Source organism: Crotalus tigris, unplaced genomic scaffold (genome assembly GCF_016545835.1).
Source record: "Crotalus tigris isolate CLP2741 ecotype Arizona unplaced genomic scaffold, ASM1654583v1 scf7180000024398.1132909, whole genome shotgun sequence".
NCBI lineage: Eukaryota > Metazoa > Chordata > Lepidosauria > Squamata > Viperidae > Crotalus > Crotalus tigris.
In genome coordinates this window covers 661,138-681,842 of record NW_024100566.1, presented here as the reverse complement: position 1 = coordinate 681,842, position 20,705 = coordinate 661,138, and the positions used below count along the sequence as shown (strand labels likewise).

At 38.2% G+C, this 20,705-nt stretch overlaps 1 protein-coding gene across 1 annotated transcript in view; it reads right to left on the bottom strand.

The window, feature by feature from the left end:
• NEMF (nuclear export mediator factor) overlaps positions 1-20,705 on the bottom strand; it is a 30,708-nt gene that overhangs the window by 3,372 nt on the left and 6,631 nt on the right. The window contains exons 10-31 of the mRNA XM_039329515.1: positions 20,626-20,701; positions 20,149-20,211; positions 17,591-17,668; positions 16,531-16,739; positions 15,797-15,982; positions 15,488-15,551; positions 14,449-14,537; positions 12,975-13,078; positions 11,843-11,905; positions 10,455-10,567; positions 9,136-9,193; positions 8,908-8,966; positions 7,724-7,844; positions 7,099-7,369; positions 6,126-6,168; positions 5,986-6,035; positions 5,404-5,551; positions 4,617-4,694; positions 4,342-4,524; positions 2,703-2,735; positions 1,678-1,784; positions 1,538-1,581 (exon numbers count right to left, since the gene is read on the bottom strand). Of these exons, the coding sequence (XP_039185449.1) occupies positions 1,538-1,581; positions 1,678-1,784; positions 2,703-2,735; positions 4,342-4,524; positions 4,617-4,694; positions 5,404-5,551; positions 5,986-6,035; positions 6,126-6,168; positions 7,099-7,369; positions 7,724-7,844; positions 8,908-8,966; positions 9,136-9,193; positions 10,455-10,567; positions 11,843-11,905; positions 12,975-13,078; positions 14,449-14,537; positions 15,488-15,551; positions 15,797-15,982; positions 16,531-16,739; positions 17,591-17,668; positions 20,149-20,211; positions 20,626-20,701 (2,240 nt within the window). The remainder of the gene's footprint in view (positions 1-1,537; positions 1,582-1,677; positions 1,785-2,702; positions 2,736-4,341; positions 4,525-4,616; positions 4,695-5,403; positions 5,552-5,985; positions 6,036-6,125; positions 6,169-7,098; positions 7,370-7,723; positions 7,845-8,907; positions 8,967-9,135; positions 9,194-10,454; positions 10,568-11,842; positions 11,906-12,974; positions 13,079-14,448; positions 14,538-15,487; positions 15,552-15,796; positions 15,983-16,530; positions 16,740-17,590; positions 17,669-20,148; positions 20,212-20,625; positions 20,702-20,705) is intronic.

Here is a 20,705-nt window from a genome sequence, read left to right as displayed (position 1 = left end):
TATTGGTTTCTGAATCTGCGGGAGAAGTAAGATTTATAAACTTTTTGGAGCAACCTTTAAGGGTAGAATTACAGTCTGAAGAGCCTATATTAATGAAAAATGGGAAATCTCAGTTCGAGGGGCCTCAACAAGTTGAGATGAAGGAGCAGAGGACAACCCGTGCAACATATAAATGTAAAGAAAAGGAGCAACAGAAGAAGGAGGTTAAGGAAGCCTCACAAGTATTGGTTCCTGAGTCTGTGGGAGAAGCAAGATTTATAACTTTTTGGAGCAACCTTTAAGGGCAGATTTCAAAGCACTTCTTTCGAGGTTTATGGATAAGAGAGACTGATAAGGAATGTGTTTATTGTGGATGGAATTGGTTATTGGTAAAGATTTAAATATGAAGGGAATCTTAATGTTTTAAGTAATGTTTAAATTTGTGTTTTGGAGGGAGTTTATAAAGAATGATGGATAATAATATAAGTATGATATTAGAAAATGTTTAGAGTATATTATAATGTGTTTAATGATTGTAATTATAAAAAAAATTTTTTTGGTTTTTTTTCTTTTTATTATTATTATTTTTAAGAGAAGATAATTTGTTTAATTTAATGTATTTAGATTTGCTTAGGATTTATATGTGTTTTAAGTTTTTTTTTGATAGGAGAGAAGATCATGGAGATCGAATGAAAATTTTAGATAAGAAGTTTAAGTTTAGCAATTTAAGGACTATTCAAAAGAGTATTTAGTTTTAATGGTATAATGAATGTTTATATGTTTATTTTGTGTCTTAGGATAAAGAAAGAGGGAGAGATTAGATTTTATATTGTATGTATAGATATCTAAGGAGTATTTAAAGGAACATTTTGCTTTAAATATGTATAAGGGAATTTTAATGTTTTAAGCAATGTTTAAATTTGTGTTTTGGAGGGAGTTTATAAAGAATGATGGATAATAATATAAGTATGATATTAGAAAATGTTTAGAGTATATTATAACGTGTTTAATGATTGTAATTATTATTTTTAAGAGAAGATAACTTGTTTAATTTAATGTATTTAGATTTGCTTAGGATTTATATGTGTTTTAAGTTTTTTTGAAAAATTTTAATTAAGCCTGTACTCAGCTCTGGGAAGGTTGGGGGAGGGTATGGGAGGTTTGGGGAGGTAGGGGAGGGTATGGGAGGGTTGGGGGGGTTTGGGGAAGGGAATTGTTTTGTAAAATTTAAAAATTTTCAATAAAAAAAATGTATATAGCACAGTCAAACATCAGGAGTTGGACACAGGAAATGTTTTATGACATTTTGTATAATGTCGTAAAATACTTTATGATGATTTTTATGTAATAAAATGATTTATAAAAATTGTCAAATTTCAACTGCATGGGAGCCATGGGTTCCAGATTTTCGACACAATGCACAAGGTAGCCCATTTGAGGTACCTTGGGGCCCTACAAACACTGTTTCACTCATTAAATGTTATGAGAGAATGACCATTTTAATACTATGCAGATAGGACAAATGGCTGAAAACAATGCAATAAGGAATATATATTACCTTTCCCTTTCTTTTGAGTGCCTGGTGTCAGCTTGACTTTATATCTTAAAAAAAAAAAGAAAAAAAATACAAGTACAATGTTGAATAGGAAGGTAACTTTCTCTGGGCAGATAACTATGCCAATAGTTGATGATACTCACTTGTAACCGGCCATGGCAGTGTAAGGTGCACAGACTGGAACAGCAAAGAGGAGGATGTCTTCCTGGTGAGGCTGCCCAGTCAGAGAATCAAACAGAGCCATCCCTTCCTGGATACAGTAAAGGATGAGCACGATGAAATAATACAAAGGGAGAATGGAGACTGCCCATGGATGTTCAGCTGCTCTCATTGCAACAGGGTGTGCTTATTTTACAAAGAGGTTTTATTGTCCATCAGTTTTGTAACTGATGGGACTGCAAACCAGTTATAATGGGGGATTCATGTTTTTTTGTACTAATTTATCTCACAAACCCAGAAATCCAAACATCAAAGATAGCAGGAATGAAATTAGACTTGCCTTCCCTCACACATTCAAACATTGCCATTTTTATCAGCGTCAGATGATGCTTCACAATATTTTTTTTGCTAATAGTAAAACATCAGTTGATGGGCTCTCTACAACTCAACAGGCTCCAAAAATATGGAATTGGCTGCTTAATTCATTTAGTTTTTCTTTAAAGAAATAAGAAGGAGGATGAGGATGAGAAAAAGCAGCATCAGCATTTCCTGGCTCTGACATCTTTCGCAAAGATGTGCTTGAAGGCACATGGGCAAGGGCAGTTAGAACTGCAGAAGTCAGAGGGAGTGGGATGGAAGATTTCTTGAGGCTGAGGCCAAACCTTCCTTGCCCTGAAAGTCACACTGACTTTCTCCATTACTGGCACAGCATTAAAGACTTTGTAATGATGTCAAAATAAACATTCCACCACTAGCCCCTTTCTACTTGAGATGAGTCATTTTTAACTGATCACAGAACGTAGATACACTCAGCAGAGAACTGAATACAACTCTTAAACAAGGTAGGTCCCACCTATTGTCAGCTGGGGGGAGATGAGGTTGTCACAAAAAGAGAAAAGCCGTTTTCACCCCCAAGCTACGATGCCCTGCCATCAAATAAATAAATCTGAGGGTTTGCAAAGCCCTTTTCTCCCCACTAAATAAAAAGAAATAAGCAGCTCAAATTTACCTCATTTATGTTTTGATCTTGATCCTGCTCCTCCTGGAAGAATAAAAAACAAAACAAAACAAAAAAATGTCAGACTTGAGTCAAGACAGAGAGAAAGGGAGAAACACAACTTGTGGGATTCCATTCAATCTTATTTTGAGTGCCCAGAAACTTGACACTTTCGGATTCCCTCGAGACTCCTGCTCTTAATCCAGGTGTTTTGATTTTCACGTAAAATGTATTTTATTCATTATTTCAATTTATATAGTTTTCTGTTTTTGCTTGCTTAGCTATTTGTTTATTTAATGTTTCAATTTACATGGTTATCCATGAATTTCTAGATTCTGGGTGGTTAAAAGGTGTTTTAAAAAGTATAAAAGTATTTTAAAAATGAGAAAAATAACACACATAAAACAGCAGCTGGAGTAAAAAATGACTCATCAGTTACATAATCAAAGCATGGGCTCAGCCTCACCTCCATAAGGCCTTATGAAAGGCCAACAGGTCAGGGCTAAACTGATCTCCAATGTTTATCAATTGTTCCAAGTCTCTGCCTTCTTATAATTATAAACTGTTAGCTTCATTTTTTAATAGGAAAACAGTGTCTGTATTATCACTCCCTCTAACAACAAACCAAGTTACTGCATGCTAACAGAAATAGAACCCAAATAGCACCACAAAGAAGTAACGGAGGGGTGAACCCTTTAAAACAGTAATAAGAGGCAAAGGACTGGCTTTAAAAACAGCTGCCTAAATGATGACTAAATGTATTTGACAATCTGTCACTTTGGAAAAGAAATAAAATTAGTAGAGCTTACATGCTTCTCCCTATACCAGTGGTTCTCAACCTTTCTAATGCCACGACCCCATAATACAGTTCCCCATGTTGTGGTGACCCCCAACCACTTATACATCACTGGGTGCCAGGGGCGTGGCCAAAGAAAAGGGGGAAAAAATGGCGGACAGCCTTGTTTGGCGACCCCCGTGAAATGGTCGTTCGACCCCAAATGGGGTCCCGACCCACAGGTTGAGAACCACTGCCCTATACTAAATACTAAATATCATGATTAATTGAGAGATGCCAGCCTATTCTGAATATAAATTCTTGTCTGTTTTCTACACTCACTTTGCTTTTGAAGTGTGACTTTAAACAGTATCTCACCACATCCTATTATGCAATGCATCTGCCTTCTGCAGCTCGGTGTGAGAAAAACAAACTGACCACATCAGTTCAAAAGCAGCTAACCATTTGGTTCTCATAACAGCTTACCAAATGAAGACACAGATTGTGGCATGAAAGCCACAGTGCTCTTTGGATAATCCACAGCAAGTGCTATTCAGTGCCGTAGCCATAGATGGCCCAATTCTCCATGAATTCGTTACTCTAAAATAATAGATCTATAAACTTTCAGCTGGTTTATGTGTGTCACTCACAGCATTGCTAGGTGAAAGGCAAGCATGTGATTGGTTTGCTTCCCTGGCATGTCTCTGGTGAGAAACTCTACAATCCAAGGTCTTTTCAAGGGCCTGCATATTGCCCTAACAGGAGACTTAGCCTGTACAGGCTGCCCTGCACACACGCTGATCAACAAAATGGCGAAGAAGTGTTGGGAATACAAGCCAGGAAAATGTTCCACAATTGCTTTATTAATCATTCTACCTTGTCATCCAAATGTTCATCCAAAGCAGCACCTTCTAACTCAGGGATTAATTCTCCTATCCTGGCACCCTGGCCAGGCTTCTGGTCCCTCCTCTGTTTCTGGGTCTGTTTCTTGGTGGATTCTTGATTCGTTTTTCCTTTTTTGGTTTTCTTGGGTTTCTCTTCTTTGTTTGACCCTGCAGACTGGATTTGGCAGACCAAAAGGATCAAAAGACAAATTTCATATTATATTTAAGGGGGGGGGGGGAGAAGAGTCAACCCTATTTTTGCCTTACTCCCAACAGCTTCATGATCAGCTCCCGGTCCTCATCATCCTGATCCTTGTATTTCTCCTTGATTTTTTTCAGCTTGTTCTGCGGGCAAAAACAGAAGGGAGCGAAATTGAAAAGTCTCCTCACAAACCGCCTTTGTTAACCTGACATAAGTGTAATAAGTTGGTGGGTTTGTTGTCACTGTGAGTGGGGGGGGGGAGACACGGAGGGAGGCTCAGCCAATCTCATTGTATACATGTTGTACTTTGATAATAAAGGTTGGCTCATTCATTCATTCACATGTTACACTTCAGCCACAATAATATCCACAGATAATATAGCTTTTTGTATTTGTCATATTTCTTCTATGGTCCTCTCATTGTGAAATGCAGACATTCTCAAGGAGGTTTGATTGATTTAAGCATCAAAGAACTCAATCTGTGGTTTTTTAGGCAGCATTTGCCTGTTTCCACAGATTACTCAGAAAGGTTCAGGTTGCAGTGATATCTGAAATGTCTAGGTAAAAGGCCAGGTGACCCTGTAGAACTGCAGCATTAAGAAGAATAAAGAGCTTTTGATCTCAGCACACACCAATTACCAACAGCCTGAACTGGCTTTCCCCATCATGAGGCCTTCCAGATGAGGTACAATTATTGGGAACTGTATTTCTATCATATTTGGGTGATGTTGGATTGTAGATGTCTGGCATAGTTTCTTGCTGAACTCTCAGTATTCCAAGAATCTTTAGTTTTGCCCACCTGGCTGATCAGGCTACCTGAGAAGTATACAATATGCACACAGCTCAGCTTACCTTTTGTCTCCTCTTCACGGGCTGCTGCGTGCCAGCACTCTTACAATCACTGGGAGAAAGCTGAAGCTGAGGAGAATTATCTTCATCCTTCTCTTTGGGAAGATCAGAATCATCCTGGTCACTCGGTGGCTTCTTTTTCTTCAGCTCCCTAAGAAAAAGCAGAATTCCGTACAATTTCTGCCGGCTAGTTGATTTATTTCCAAATATCAAGGATACCCCACTCTTAGAAGAGAGGGGAAGAAGACCTCAGGCTGGCAACAGCAGCCACAAACACACTCTCTTGCCATTGTGGGACTCCATAGTGCATAAACCTCTTTGGGAAGGCAAAAAGGCAAGACAAAGGAGTCTCAAGGATAATTTAGGAGTAAGCATGCATCTTGCAATAGCTGTAACTACCCAGGCAGTTGTAAAACTGCCTCTTAGAGCTAAGTGTAAATCAGTATATCTTAACCGTGGCAGCTTTAAGATGTGCGCACTTCAACTCCTTTGTTGGCTAAGGAATTCTAGGAGTTGAAATCCATGCATCTTAAATTGCCAAGACTCAGAAATACTTCTCTAAATCTTCTGTCTAGACCTCCTCACCTTCTCTCCTTGGCTGAGAGATGTCTCCTCCCCTGAGTCTTGCTGTCACCCTACAAAAGGAAAGAGAGTTGACTCTAGCTGTTTCTGCAGGATGAGCTGCAGCCAATACAGCCTTCCACTACTAGCAACAAAGAACTCACCAAACTTGAGATGTTATCTTTCAAAGCAAATTTCAGCTGTGATCTACAATAGAAAAAAGTTGGTTTTTTACAAGAACAGTTCCGTGAAAATGAAGTTTATTTATTTATTAAATATATTTATACAGCCACTTATTTACCAAAAGGAGCGGAGTGGCAAACAAAAATACTATACAGTATAATTATTTAAAAGAATAAATTATGCTGAGGTCCTGTTAAAACTCACATCCATCCACCAACTAATCTATGTCAGCTCTGACAACATTCTGGCCCCAGAACCTGGGAGAAAGTCAGGTTTTATCCTGAGGGCCAAAATGGCTGGAGCCAAATGCAAGCAAGAGGCCCATGTTTCCTATGTGAAAGCACCTGACTCCCAACATTTACATAAGAAGGCAGAAAATACTTTTTAAACTTTCTTATATTTACATTAACTTTTCTTACAGTTCTTTGTATACTTCCATTACAAAATAGATATTGGTGCCCATTGTGTCAGTTAGCACACTAAAGCTCTTATGTTCTTAGAACGTGTGATTCAGCCACTGTAGGTCCTGTATACTTTTGACCGACATTGTTTCCCATCCTATACTGTACCATTCTTTCAGATTTATTTACTTAGGTAATATGTCCCATATTTACAAAAGTGACTTTGGGCAGTGTATAATAGTTAAAAACAGCAATTCAACAGTAACTAGAATGCCCAAAATCAAAATATAACCCAATACATTAAAAAAATTCAACATTAGTTCCAAATTGTCAAACTATTTGAACAGCTTATTTTTTTAATGTACAGACATTATGCTCATTATACTCCTATTCATCCTGAATAAGAAGCAAAATTATTAAGGCAGAGGACTGTGGGAAGAACTGGGAAAATATTTCAGGAGAGCAGTGACAAAGACTAATACCCAAATTTCACACTCATATTTGGCTCATATTCCAAATATAGTTTTGCGAATATAGTTCTGCTTTCTATTACCTTTGGGACTGAAGATATGAAAGATCAATGGTTGTGTCTGGAAAACGTATCTCTGAGGCGTTCCTTGCCAGTTCCTCATCGTCTTCCTCTTCCTCCAAAATCTCATTCTCTTCCTCAGATGATCCTTCCATGACCAAGGCATCTCCTGCCCCACTCCCATCACACTCTTCATTATGTATTTCAGCAAAGTGTTCTTCAATCTCAGGTTTATCTTGGTTCTCCTCTTTATGAGCGTCATCATCACTGCTAGTTTCATCTCCCTCTGGTGCATCTTGGTAAAAAGCCAAAGAAGGAACACATATTCAGTTGCACTCGTGATTTAAGTCAGGCAAGCAAACAGTCTTTGGAATGTAAAAGGAAGAAAAACTTATTAGCTGAAGAGGAGGACAAGATTTGCCTGAGAGGATCAAGAGAAGAGTAAGATCTCAAAGGAAGAGGACTTCACCTTGGAGAGACCCCGTTCTGTGGAAGGCTTCACTTTAGAGGATCAATAAAGCTTACTGGTCACTTTCTAGCAGTCCAGTCATGAAAATAAAAGTCCCAGCAGAAGAAATGGCACCATGTGTAAATAGAAGCCCAGACTCAGAAACATAACTTTATTTGGCAGCCCTAGGTTAAAACATACCCAAGGGCTCCGTTTCTTCTGCTGCCAGCTCACTGGTGGCACTGGTCACGGTCTCCATGTCTTCATCTTGCACTTTGATTTTCCGTTCACCCCTGTGTCTCCAAACACAGGATTCATCCACCTGGAGACGGATAAAGAAAGTTGTGTTTTCCTTAGATACAGGTAGAGCTCTCAGCAGCTGACTGGTCACCTCACAGAAAAAAATAAAAATAAAAAAGGGGGGAAGAAATACCTGGACCAGAAACTCCAATTAACAGACTAAGACCATAGCTTTTAAGAAGAGACTGGAGAGCCATCTGTCTGAAGTGGTATAGGGTTTTCTGCTTGAATAGGGGGTCGGACAAGAAGACCTTCAAGGTCCCTTCCAACTCTGATTTTCTGTTTGGAAAGGATCTTAAATTCAAGTTTTACCATAAAGTGAAGTGCATTTTGTTTCTGAAATGTACAAATTTTGAGAAAGGAGACTGGGCAAACTTTTCTTCCTCAAAAAAAAAAAATCATTACAAACTCAAATCTGTTATGAAGCTATGAATGGAACCTACTCTAAAGCCTCATTATCATGCAAGAGAGTTTTAATCAGGTTCTGTTGACTGATCCTTCCTTCCCCAACAATTCTTTAAAATAAGCAAACTTCCTTCAATTCACACATAAGGTCAGATTTCAAAACAGACCGCACTAATATTAACAAAGGCTATTTTAAAACTCATTACAGTCTGGAATATGTCTGTATGTGTTATGTGTGTGTGCACACGTTTGCACACATATGTGCATGTGCACCCACACAAGAGAGAAAGAAATACAACAAATGTAATTAAACAGACACACGTACATGAATTTACAAGCAGCTAAGGCTGCTTCTACAAAATGTTATAAACCCTCTGAATATACTGAAAAACATAAAGGTACACGCGTGTAAAGCTTAATAAAAATAAAAGATTTTACATTAGAAACAATAAAAAGAAACAAAGCACTACAGCTATGTGGACTTCTGGTACATACAAGTGAAAGCTACTAGTATTTCATTGAAATCACAAGTACAGCCTCACTTTCCTGGACGAGAAAATAATTCTCTCTCCCAAAGCCAACCAAGTAAACAGCAGAGTCGAATACTCAAGAGATCACACCTTGCATCTCATTTTTATACATCCCCAAAGAAGAAGCAATAACTCAAGGGCACACAGTACCTTAAATAAGAAACTGAAGCCCATCATAAGATAAGAAGGGGGAAGAAAATTCTTTTTCCCTGGAGGAAATAAAAAGAAATTAAATTCTAGAGGTTTCCATAAAAGAGCAAATTCAGCTTCTTTAGAACATTAATATGAAGTCTGGTTCATAATTTCCCCTTCCTGTTGAACTCGGCTATGTGCACAACAGCCATCCTGGGTTGGAAAATGTCTCCTTGGAGATCTTACCTCTGATCATGAAGCTTCCAGTTGTCAGATATTCTCCGGTGGGAGCAGTTTTAGACACCTGCATGGAGGTTACCCAGATGATTAAACACCAATAACATCATACGCATCAAAGAGGGACCACAAAGGTTACCTTATCATAAAAGAAGTGGGAATGAGGGTTGGACATGTAACAGAAATGAAAGCCAGATTTTTTGGAAGTGCCCAACAAACATTAACAGATCCACTAATGGTTGCCATATATGTTGGGACTGGAGAAGGGGAAACTACTAATTAAGTAACTGGAACTTTCATCCCTGGTGATTTCCAACAATTCTATAGCTTTCGGGGAACACCCCCCTCCATACACAAATCTGGAAAAACTTCTATGAAAAGCTTTTTACTTCTGAGACCAGTACTAAAGGAGCAACACAATTAAGTCCGTTGCCACTTGTCTCAATAAGATAATGTTCTCAATGTATTGGACTATTTATTCCTTTATTGTTTCATTTACATTCTGTCTTTCCTTTGGAAGTAGATCAGGCGTCTCCAACCTTAGCAACATTCGGATTTATGGACTTCAACTTCCAAAATTCTGGGAGTTGAAATCCACAAGTCTTAAATTGGCCAAGATTGGAGACCCCTGATATAGATAACACTATAATCAGGTGGGAGGTCTCCCTTAATAATATCCCCAAATAGCCACCCTATGAAGTAGGAGAGGCCAAGAAAGAAGACATCTGTGAGATTGGCCGAACTCCTTTGAATGAAGATTTGAATATAGTCGTCCCCATCTAAATTTAACCCTTAACGGTATGCTGGCTGGAGGATGACTGGAACTGTACATCAGCATCTTTGGGAAAGGCTTCAGATTGAAAAAGGCCAATCTGTTGTAACAAAAGCACCATCTTATTCTACGGCCCTAAGCAGCCTTGGCAGAACACTAATGGAGCAGAGGTTACTTGATCATCTGCACAGTTACTTAGATGCAAAATCCTCTTGTCTGTGAAAAAGGAAACGAAGCAAATTCCTTTTGTAACAAGAAGAGCACAAATAGAGGTAAATTTAATGAGGACAGCACAGAAAAGCCAGAAGTAGCCTTGGCTAGATCTGCATGCCAGCACAGGAGAGCAGGAATGCATGATAAAGAACTAAAGTCAAAAAAGCCACAGCTCTGAAAGCAATTACTGTAGGAAGTTATGGTAGTCTTGCAATTATTCAGTGTTAAAAAATACTTTTGTTATGTTCCAAAACAAGGCCTCTGTAGAATCTCCAGTAAAATGTTTCATTTCTTAAAACCAAGTCAGACCCCTAGATAAAGCAGCTGCCCATGACTTCATTACCTGATTATGGTACACCCACCAGGCACTAGTGATGACCCGAGCATCCCAGGCTGCACTGTAACAGAGGGCCATTGCGCCTGCCTCAGTGAGTGTCCGTGGAGGGATACGATCTCCTGAAACAGCAAGACCAAAAGCTGGCCATTATTACAGAATTTCGCCACCAATTTGACTTTTAACTTTTCTTTGTGCTAAATCCCCCAACAGTCAGGAAGGGAGGGGTTGAGGTACATGTACTAGAAGCTGTACTTGTTTTTAAACTGAAGTCAAGAAAAAAAAGGCATTAATTTGACTTAAGAAATCTGCCTTCTGGAAAGTAGAACAGAAAATAAACCTAGAACACGGAGCCCCTTATTTGATAGTATTTGGAACGGTGAACATTTAGGACGTGATATCCTGAAAGAGCCATGCCCAATGTCTTTTTGTTTTTGACCATAGCAAATGGTCTGGAATATTGCCCCAGGTTCAACATACTCTTTGCATGCTACGCTTAGAGCAGGTGTAGGCAACCTTGGCTCTTTTATGACTCGTGGACTTCAACTCCCAGAATTCCTGAGCCAGCATAGCTGGCTCAGGAATTCTGGGAGTTGAAGTTCACAAGTCATGAAAGAGCCAAGGTTACCTACCCCTGGCTTAGAGGATGATGAACACACTTGGGAGAAAATTCTGATCATATGCTTCAGGGCACTCAATTAACCAATATGCCAAGCCCAAGTTCTACTAGTGGCCTCCAGTAACTGATATTCACAAGAATTTTTGAATGTACATATACTGTATAAAAGCTTCACTGATTTTGTCAAAAGGAAAGTTCAGATACAATATGATGAATAAAGAGGTCACTTCGTCTCAGCTTTCCCTGTCCTGATGCTCTTCAAAGGGGGCGGCTACAATTCCCATCACATGGGGGATGCATTGGGAGAAAAAAGCTGCCCCACTGGGATCTTGGGGTTTCTTGAACACTTGTGGCTATCCCCCCAAAAGATAGGAACCTATAAAAATTCTGAATGTAGCAGGCTTCTCAAAGGAGAGAGGTTCTTCAACTACATGTATCATTTATCAAGAAAACAGAATTTAGGTTAAATTTGTATCAACTCTAACGCAACTAAGCAAGACGCTCAGGAGTACAAGTAATTTCAAAGAAATTACTTATTGGACCATCTCAGTCAGGGATGCCATCTTATTAAACAAGTTCCCTTAAAATTCTATCTCTTAACTCTTCCTTTTCTAAACTTGCAAAAAAAAAAAAAAATATTAGACCAGTTTAAAACGATCCTTTGGCCCACAACCTATTGATCCAATGTAAGCATTAACCCAAAGGTTTTGAAAGTAGTTAAGAATCCCTAATCTTTAATGGGCCCTTTTCCTTAAGCACTGCTCCCTACAATCATTACCTGATAGATTCTTAATGACACAACTGGTTGCTCCATGGAGATCAGCGTGGACATAAATGTCACCTTATATGGAAGAAACAGGAAAGATCAATTATGATGATAGAACAAAAATATGCACTGATAGAAGTTACGTATTTTCTGGCTTAGTTGTTAAGAAGATACACTAAAGGGATTACATAATCATTCTCCACACTATGAAAATATTATTCAAAGTTGCATTGCTGTTCAAATGGCTCATTAGTAACCCCACCCGGAAAGCCACATTTAGCGAAAAATCACACAATATTAGTAATATGGCTATAATCTAATCAGGGCTACTTTTTCAATGGCTTTACATTTGCACTTCACATATATTTTGTTTTTTGCTTGTTCTCTAGACCAGTGGTTCTTAACCTGGGCGACATTGCCCCCTAGGGGGCGATTTCATTTTTCAGGGGGGCGGGGCGACGCGGGGGCGAAGGAACAAAAAGGGGGCGATATGGGGGCGATAGAGCGAGACGTTTTGTGGACACTTGAGACTTTTTCGTGCAGTGAATCGCTGTATATCTGTCGTACAAAAACATCAGATCGCTCACTATTAGTGGATTGAATTGTGTTTTCAAATGTTCCTCCAGCTAGCTTCAGTACAGAACACCGTACATATGTGAAGATGCATCGCTTATCTTCATGCGCGTTGCGCAGCAGCCTCTACCCATACAGTGGCACGCCATTGGCCAGAATATGGGAGATATGGGAAAAAGACTGGAAATAAATTATTTGCATCGATATGTCCTAACGACAATTTTAAAGAAAACAAAACAAGTGTTTGCATAAATTGAAGAATTATTTCCTATGTTGTGATTGAAAGGTTATGTTGGGGGAGGGGGGCGATGACAACTTCCTCATTGGCTCAAGGGGGCGATTTGTTCAAAAAGGTTAAGAACCTCTGCTCTAGACTGTAACAAATAATATGTACTGAATAAGGCATGATCAACATCTAATGGTATTAATTATGCATCAATCAAGCTGATATCATACAGAACAATGTCAGACCTGAATTCAACATGCTTTTAATGAATACTTAAACATCACATCTATTCAGTGTTAAAGACATTTAGCAGTATTCTGGATTAATGTGAAACAAGTCACCCACCTGGCTTTAAGTATCGCTTGACAATTATTTCATTTTGTTGGTGGTCTCTTCCAGCTATAACAAGGTAATTTTCAGAGCTAATGAACCACAGGAATTTCTCAAACCTGTCACAATAATCAAGTCAAAACAAAATATTGATATGTAATTCTCAGAACCTCTTGACTCTTAGGAATATTTAGTCCACCATTTACTAACCTCAATCTCCCACTCAGATGAAAATGTGAAACAAAAGAATTACTGCAGAATTGTATTTCAGAAACTCTTAAACTCTATCTGCAGTGAGTTCTGTTTTTGCAGAAATGCAGGACAATTGCAAAGTGAAAAAAAATCTAGAAAAATAGCAGCAACCTTCTCAAATGTAGGATTCTACTTCTTCCCAACTGACTGCGTTTTATTTACAAAATATATTGATTTCTGGGAGCAGTGTCAGCAATCTTTCATCATTGGAATAGTTTTAAAATATTGATAAGTAGCTTATCATAATTTAAAGAATCCACAATTTAAACCCATATTTTAAAAACATTCATATGTTAAAGAATCAAGATATAGGAATAAGTAGTAGAAAGTTTCTATTTTCTAGCTCACTGAGTGAGTTTGGGCCAGTCACTTTCTTTCAGTCCAATGTAACTCAGAAAGTTTTATTGTAAGGGGGGAGGGAAAGGAGAGAGTATACATATACCCCCTTGAGCTTCTGAATTAAAGACAAAATATAAATTACACACAAATATCAGAGGAATGTGTACATATGAACACAAGTTGCACTTTTATCTAAAACTTCTCCAATTTATGTCCTTCAAAAGTATTGGGACTATAACTAGTCATGCTGGCTGTCAATCTTTTGAGCTGATAGACATCAGGTTAAGAAACTTTGTTCTAATATAGCAAAGGAAGGAAAATGCTCAATTCATCCTCTGGCCAAGGGGGTGCGAAAACTTGGCTTTTCAAAATTATAGTGTATATGCATAATTTGTTGCCGTTATTTCAAACTTTTGTAAGAGGAGTGAGAATATATCAGAAGTGTACTAGGGGTGTTGGGTACAGAAAAGTTTGGGAGTTGCTGTCCTAGAACAAGGTGTATAACTTCCTTCAGCCTGAGGAACCTTAGCAACAGTACAGCATATTGAGAACTATATTTCAAAACTATGTAGGGCCAAATCCTGTTTTCCAGGAAGCAGATGCAGGAGTTTTAAGGGATGAGTAGATACCTTAAATATCTGCGAGATTTTAAAACACCCATTTTGCTTCTTATTGCCAGTCCTATCAAATATAAAAAATGTTGAGCCCAACCAATCAAGGCAGGGCTCTATGGACTTCAAAAGTGATGCCTGCACCCTTACACTAGTATCATAAATTCTAGAATGACTGAATACTCAGTCAATGCTGTATCACATCTGTTTTCAACTCCCTATCTTCTCCCTCAAAAAAGTAAGGTACTCAGTGGGGTGCTTGCTTATTCCCACTGCAGGAAACTCACCAGTAAACCTTTCTGGCTTTCTGAATGGTAGTAACTGTTTGGACTTCTTTCAGTGTTTGCTTGGTCTTCTTTTCTGCTGATTTGAAAGCCTGTATAGATGAACAAAACAAAACCATTCACCAGTTCTTCTTTTAAAGAAGCAATTCAATCTACACCCGGCAAACACGAATAACCAGCTCCTTCTAGATACCAATGTATTATTCTCCTACTAACTGCAATCCAGGTTATTTTTCTGAATTTCCTTAGACCCTAATGCTGCTACATTTATAGTACTTTTGATTACCTTTCTCGGTCTGCCTATATTTTAGTACGAACTTTCATCCTGTATGACTTATATCTAGAATTTGCAACATGCTGTCTATGGGCATCTATGAATCCACTAACACTTCTATCAGCCCTGTTAATTAATTTTTAATGCTCATGTGATTAACAAAGTTGCATATTGGAAAACAAATGAAAAACCTCCGGCATTATCTTTATTTTCAAGACAATCCCTTGACTCCAAAAGGGCTCAAAAGTATGCTACATGAAAAAAATGAGAACTAGTTTCAGGTCAGTGCTTTGTTTAAAAATGTGCCCATTTGCTCAGAAAATAAAACCACAAAGATAAAACGGGAAATGGAAGACTGTATCTTGGAAAGCTAGTGAATAAATGTGGAGCATTCTCACTAGTAGGCCTTCTGGGGAAGGAGTATTTGATGATGGTCCACACTTACTGCAATAGCAACCTGCCAGATGCATCCACCAGCCAAACAAGTGTAGATATTCCTGGCTTAACCCAAGTTAAATTTAAAACCTCTTGATTTTGACCACTGCTTGACAGTAGTTCCAGATTTGAAAAGTGAACCAAATTATTTTGCAAAGCCATCTCCCTCAGCATGATTAATGTGCCACTACATATAAATGGTGCAGCTGATTAAATCAAAGGCACAGAGCTTCAGGAAAACTGAAATTATATCCGTCTGAGTAGAGATTACTAAGATTGCTGTTCTAATTTCTTTTTCCATAAGCAATGAAGGCAAAAAAGCCACAAGCATACCTTTTCAGCTGCTTCCACGGTTTTCTGGGTTTTTCTGGCTGCATGTCTCTTGTGATCATAATATCTAAAAAACATAACAGCATGTCATATCTCTAGGCCAACCCTCTCCCACTTAAGAGCACATTTCAATACAGATGCATTGAAGATATCATATTTGCCCATCCTGCATGATTTGATTGACATTAATTGGGAAGAAAATAGTGGATTTAAATAGAAAGCTAATTGTGGCCTCACTTTAATCCTTGAACCAATCTGTCCAAAAGGCTCCACTTTTAAAGGTATGCCAGCCAATTCTTACCCTTTTCTTACTTTTTGGCATTTGCGTAAGCTGACAAGCTGAGATCCACATCCACCAGCATAGGGTGATTCTTCAGAGGCTTCTGGAGTTGTTTGCCTTTCTTCTTCTTTTTCTTTCCCTTTGATTCTTCTACTACCTCCACTTTAGGTTTTTCCTCCTCCTCTTCGTCCTCCTCTTCTGAGATCACATACGGATTTCTAATCCAGAAAAAAAAAAAGCATGTTTTGCTGACCAGAAGCATCTCTTTTAATAATAATTTAAAAAAATTAATGTATTTCATATTCAGGAGGATAACTGAGTAAATTTGATCACAAATTTTCATTCTGGTTCTGTTCTACATTCCTGAAGATATACAGTAAAAATGTGCATGGGTTAACACAAGTTAATGATGGTTTTTTTGGGGGGGGGGGGCTGGGTTTGATTTTTTTCTTGACTTTTTATTTCCATGTAGCTTCAACAGTTAGAAATATATTTTTAAAAGTTAACACAGCCATTTTCAGAAGGGTGAATTCTACAACTATAATTTCAATTTATCAATCATCATCTATTCCTGATCTTGAAATTACTAGACTACATTTCCCAAGATCCTTAAGGTATGATCATTCTAACTGATCTTGATGAGAACTGAAGCCTAATATCTGGATGTCAACAGATTCTCTTCCATTGTATTAAAATACAATATTGCCTTGATAGGCAAATCCTTGCTCCATTTTGGGGCTTTCCTCTCATCTGCTTGGCAACTTACTTTAGGAACATTGTGATATGGTTTGTCTGCAGCTTCAGTTCTTTGATGGCACTTGCCACTGGATCTCCTTGGGCCTGGGCTTCCTTGACAATGACTCCAATCTCCGTCCAATCAATCTGGTTGGCTAAGGCACTGCGGACCACCTGGATGGCTCGATCAACTATCTCCAGGTTCATTTCTACAAGCTCACCTTTCACCTTGTCAATTTCCTTTGGAAAATAAAGGAGATAGAGTCACTGTTGAGTCATTTTTTCCCTTTATCACGAAGAACTTGCTAAAGACCTGAGAGCTGAATGGGCTGAGAGATAGTGTTTGGATGTTAGTTATATTATGAGTATTGTGCTACAGGAACACAAGTAGAGTTTTCAAGAACTGGTAGAACACCATTTTTCAAAAATAACTAGAGAACTGAAATAGCAAATTATGGGATTTAAAAAGGGAAGATTCAGGGGAAAAAAGAGAGTTATTGCAATTGTACAGATCAAGAGCAAAAAAAGATTTAGTTTATCTGGAAACATAAAATGGCTATGCCCGTTTTAATAAACTGAGAAATGGATGTACTCCTGAACACAACTGATCTTTGTGAAAAATAGGCTGTCCCTAGATCAAGGTTAAGTCTGGCAGATTTATTGATTACAATCTTCATTCACAAAATTCTTAGTGGTTTACAATCTGCAGAAATATTTAGCTGTCTGCTGTAGAAAGCCACTATGCATGACTACACAGTTATTCTAAGGGTAAGGTGTGTGTGTGTGTGTGTGTGTGTGTGTGTGTGTGTGTAAAGGTGTATATACAAACATGACAGAAACACACAAAAGAGATGTACACCCTGATGTTCTTCCAAATATCTGAAGCTGAAGCTACAGTAAACTGCTCATTTAGCCCAATATTTCCACTCCAGCAAGCATTACCTTTCTTCCCCTTCATAACTTTAAGATTTATTCAGTATGAACACATTATTTTACCCAAATTAGGCTAGAATTCCTTGAATGGGAAGCACAAACTGAGATTGTGCAATAATGCTACCTTCCATTGGACTTAAAGGAAGTGATGTTTCTACCTGAGCTTGATGAAGAGCTTCTAATCGGTATTCATGGTCCTTCCGCACATTTTCCAGCTTTTTCAGTGCTTGTTTTTCCTTTCAAGAAAAAGCACAGAGGTGGAAGAAGAAACATACTCATTTGAGCCTTCTCCTAACATTGACAGAGGAAGTGAATCGTAAAATGAGAAGAACCGAAGGCAATGGCAACATTTGAAAACGGCAAAAAGCAATGTTAGTTTATTTTAAATTCTGGAATTGGGAGAAGTGTATCATAGGCCTCTCTTTCTCCATCTTAACACACCCTCCACCTCCCTATATACTGAATGAATATATATATACACATACACAATGGAAGAATTTTTTTGATTCCCTGCTGATTTTGTACGTTGGCCCAGTGACAAAGAAATGATCAGTCTATAATTTTAATGATAGGTTTATTTTAACAGTGAGAGACAGAACAACAACAAAAATCCAGAAAAACACATTTCAAAAAGTTATAAATTGATTTGCATTTTAATAAGTGAAATAAGAATTTAATCCTCTATCAATCAGCAAGATTTCTGGCTCCCAGGTATCCCAGGTAAAGGGAGTGCTCCTAATCACAGCTTGTTACCTGTAGAAGACACCTGTCCACTGAAGCAATCAATCAATCAGATTCCATAATCTCCACCATGGCCAAGACCAAAGAGCTGTCCAAGGATGTCAGGGACAAGATTGTAGACCAACACAAGGCTGGAATGGGCTACAAGACTATCTCCAAGTAGCTTGATGAGAACAGTTGGTGCGATTATTCACAAATGGAAGAAACACAAAATAACTGTCAATCTCCCTTGGTCTGGGGCTCCATGCAAGATCTCACCTAGTGGAGTTTCAATGATCATGAGAACGATGAGGAATCAGAAGTACAGAGGAGGATCTTGTCAATGATCTCAAGGCAGCTGGGACCATGGTCACCAAGAAAACAATTATTAACACACTACGCCGTGAAGGACTGAAATCCTGTAGTACCCGCAAGGTCCCCCTGCTCAAGAAAGCACATGTACAGTATGAAGTTTGCCAATGAACATCTGAATGATTCAGAGGAGAACTGGGTGAAAGTGTTGTGGTCAGATGAGACCAAAATCAAGCTCTTTGGCATCAACTCAACTTCCCATGTTTGGAGAAGGAGGAATGCTGCCTATGACCTCAAGAATACCATCCCCACCATCAAAAATGGAGGTGGAAACATTATGCTTTGGGGGTGTTTTTCTGCTAAGGGGACAGGACAACTTCACCATATCAAAGGGACGACGTATGGGGCCATATACCATCAAATCCTGGGTGAGAACCTCCTTCCCTCAGCCAGGGCATTGAAAATGGGTCATGGATGGGTATTCCAGCATGGCAATGACCCAAAACACACAGCCAAGGCAACAAAGCAGTGGCTCAGGAAGAAGCATATTAAGGTCCTGGAGTGGCCTAGCCAGTCTCCAGACTTTAATCCCATAGAAAATCTGTGGAGGGAGCTGAAGGTTCGAGCAAAACCTTAATAACTTGGAGAGGATCTACAAAGAGGAGTGGGACAAAATCCCTCCAGAAATGTGTGTTAACTTGGGGGCCAACTACAGGAAACGTCTGACCTCTGTGATGGCCAACAAGGGTTTTGCTACCAAGTTCTGAGTCATGTTTTGCGAAGGGGTGAAATATTTATTTCACTCATTAAAATGCAAATCAATTTATAACTTTTTTGAAATGCATTTTACTTGATTTTTTTGTTGTTGTTATTCTGTCTCTCGTTGTTAAAATAAACCTACCATTAAAATTATAGACCGATCATTTCTTTGCCACTGGGCAAATATACAAAATCATGCATACATGCTTTAAATCAATGGGGTAATGAAAACAAAGGAAAGGAAATCATAGAAAAAATGACAGAATGACTATCTTCATGAGATTTAATGGTTAATATGTATCAACAATAATTAAGATAATGTTAGACACAAGGATTCACAATACTTTTTGAGATACAGGAAAACTCTTGAGCTGTGTGGAAAGAATAAAAAAAACACTTGTAACTAGGTAATGTTCAGCCTTAGTAGAGCTTCATCTGAGTGACATAATCTTTTCAGGTGGAGTAATGTTAAGGACACAATGAAAAAGCAGAGAGGAAAATTCAAAGGTAAAGGAACAAGAAGGAAAATATATAGAGAGAGGTTAAACCTGTTCTTTTCTAAAAAACCAAAATAGCCATGAGTTAAAAAAAAAAAAAAAAAAAAGGGAGGGGGATGAGAATTTTTCTCTTAAATCTATAATAGTATTGAAGAATTAACAGAAAAAAATATGTAGGAATATAACATTTCCATAATAACAACTTAGGATCAGTAAAGTAGTTTCCAAGTTGTTCAACCTAGCAAACTAGCTGTTATTGGTAACCATTCTGGCCTAATGATGAAAGAAAGTTTCATCATTGCTTCTATGGACAAGCCAGAACTTGTCTTATTGGCTAGATTATTATATAATTCTTCCCAGGTGAACTAGCATGCCCATTTTTCAGCAAAACAAAGTTCAAGATTTTAACTTTTTCACAAGATGAGTACCTGTTGCAGTGCTTTTAAGTCTATCTTCTGGCTTTCCAGCTTAGAGTAAAATTCATCCACTGCCTTCCAAACCATAAAGAAATACAAAATATAACAAGAAAAATGGAAGTTAGAATATTTCATTGCAACCGCCAGTACTCTTTTCTTAGATCTACTTAAAATGTCCACTTGAAAATTTGCAAAACAAATTTCAAGCACAAAATTTGCCTCAGCAATGCCACTTTTTTGTGCAGATTTCATTCTGGTCACTTTTGCCATAAACGTTATCTACCCCCAAAAAGCCAAATAACATTCTCTCAAGATCAGTAATTCAAAATCTTAATGTTCTCCTTAAATGTTCAAGAAGACAACCAGATGATTTTCATTAAACAAATACAAGGAAGAATCCTTGTTCAGTGTATAGTAATAAATTACATTTCCACCCCTTGATATGATAAAAATGGCATATAACATCCAGAACCGAGCATAGCACTGTACCTTGTTGAAAGATTCAAATTCCACATAGGGACATTTTGAGTGTTGCGAAAACAAGAAAGGGTGAAATTCCTCATACCTGA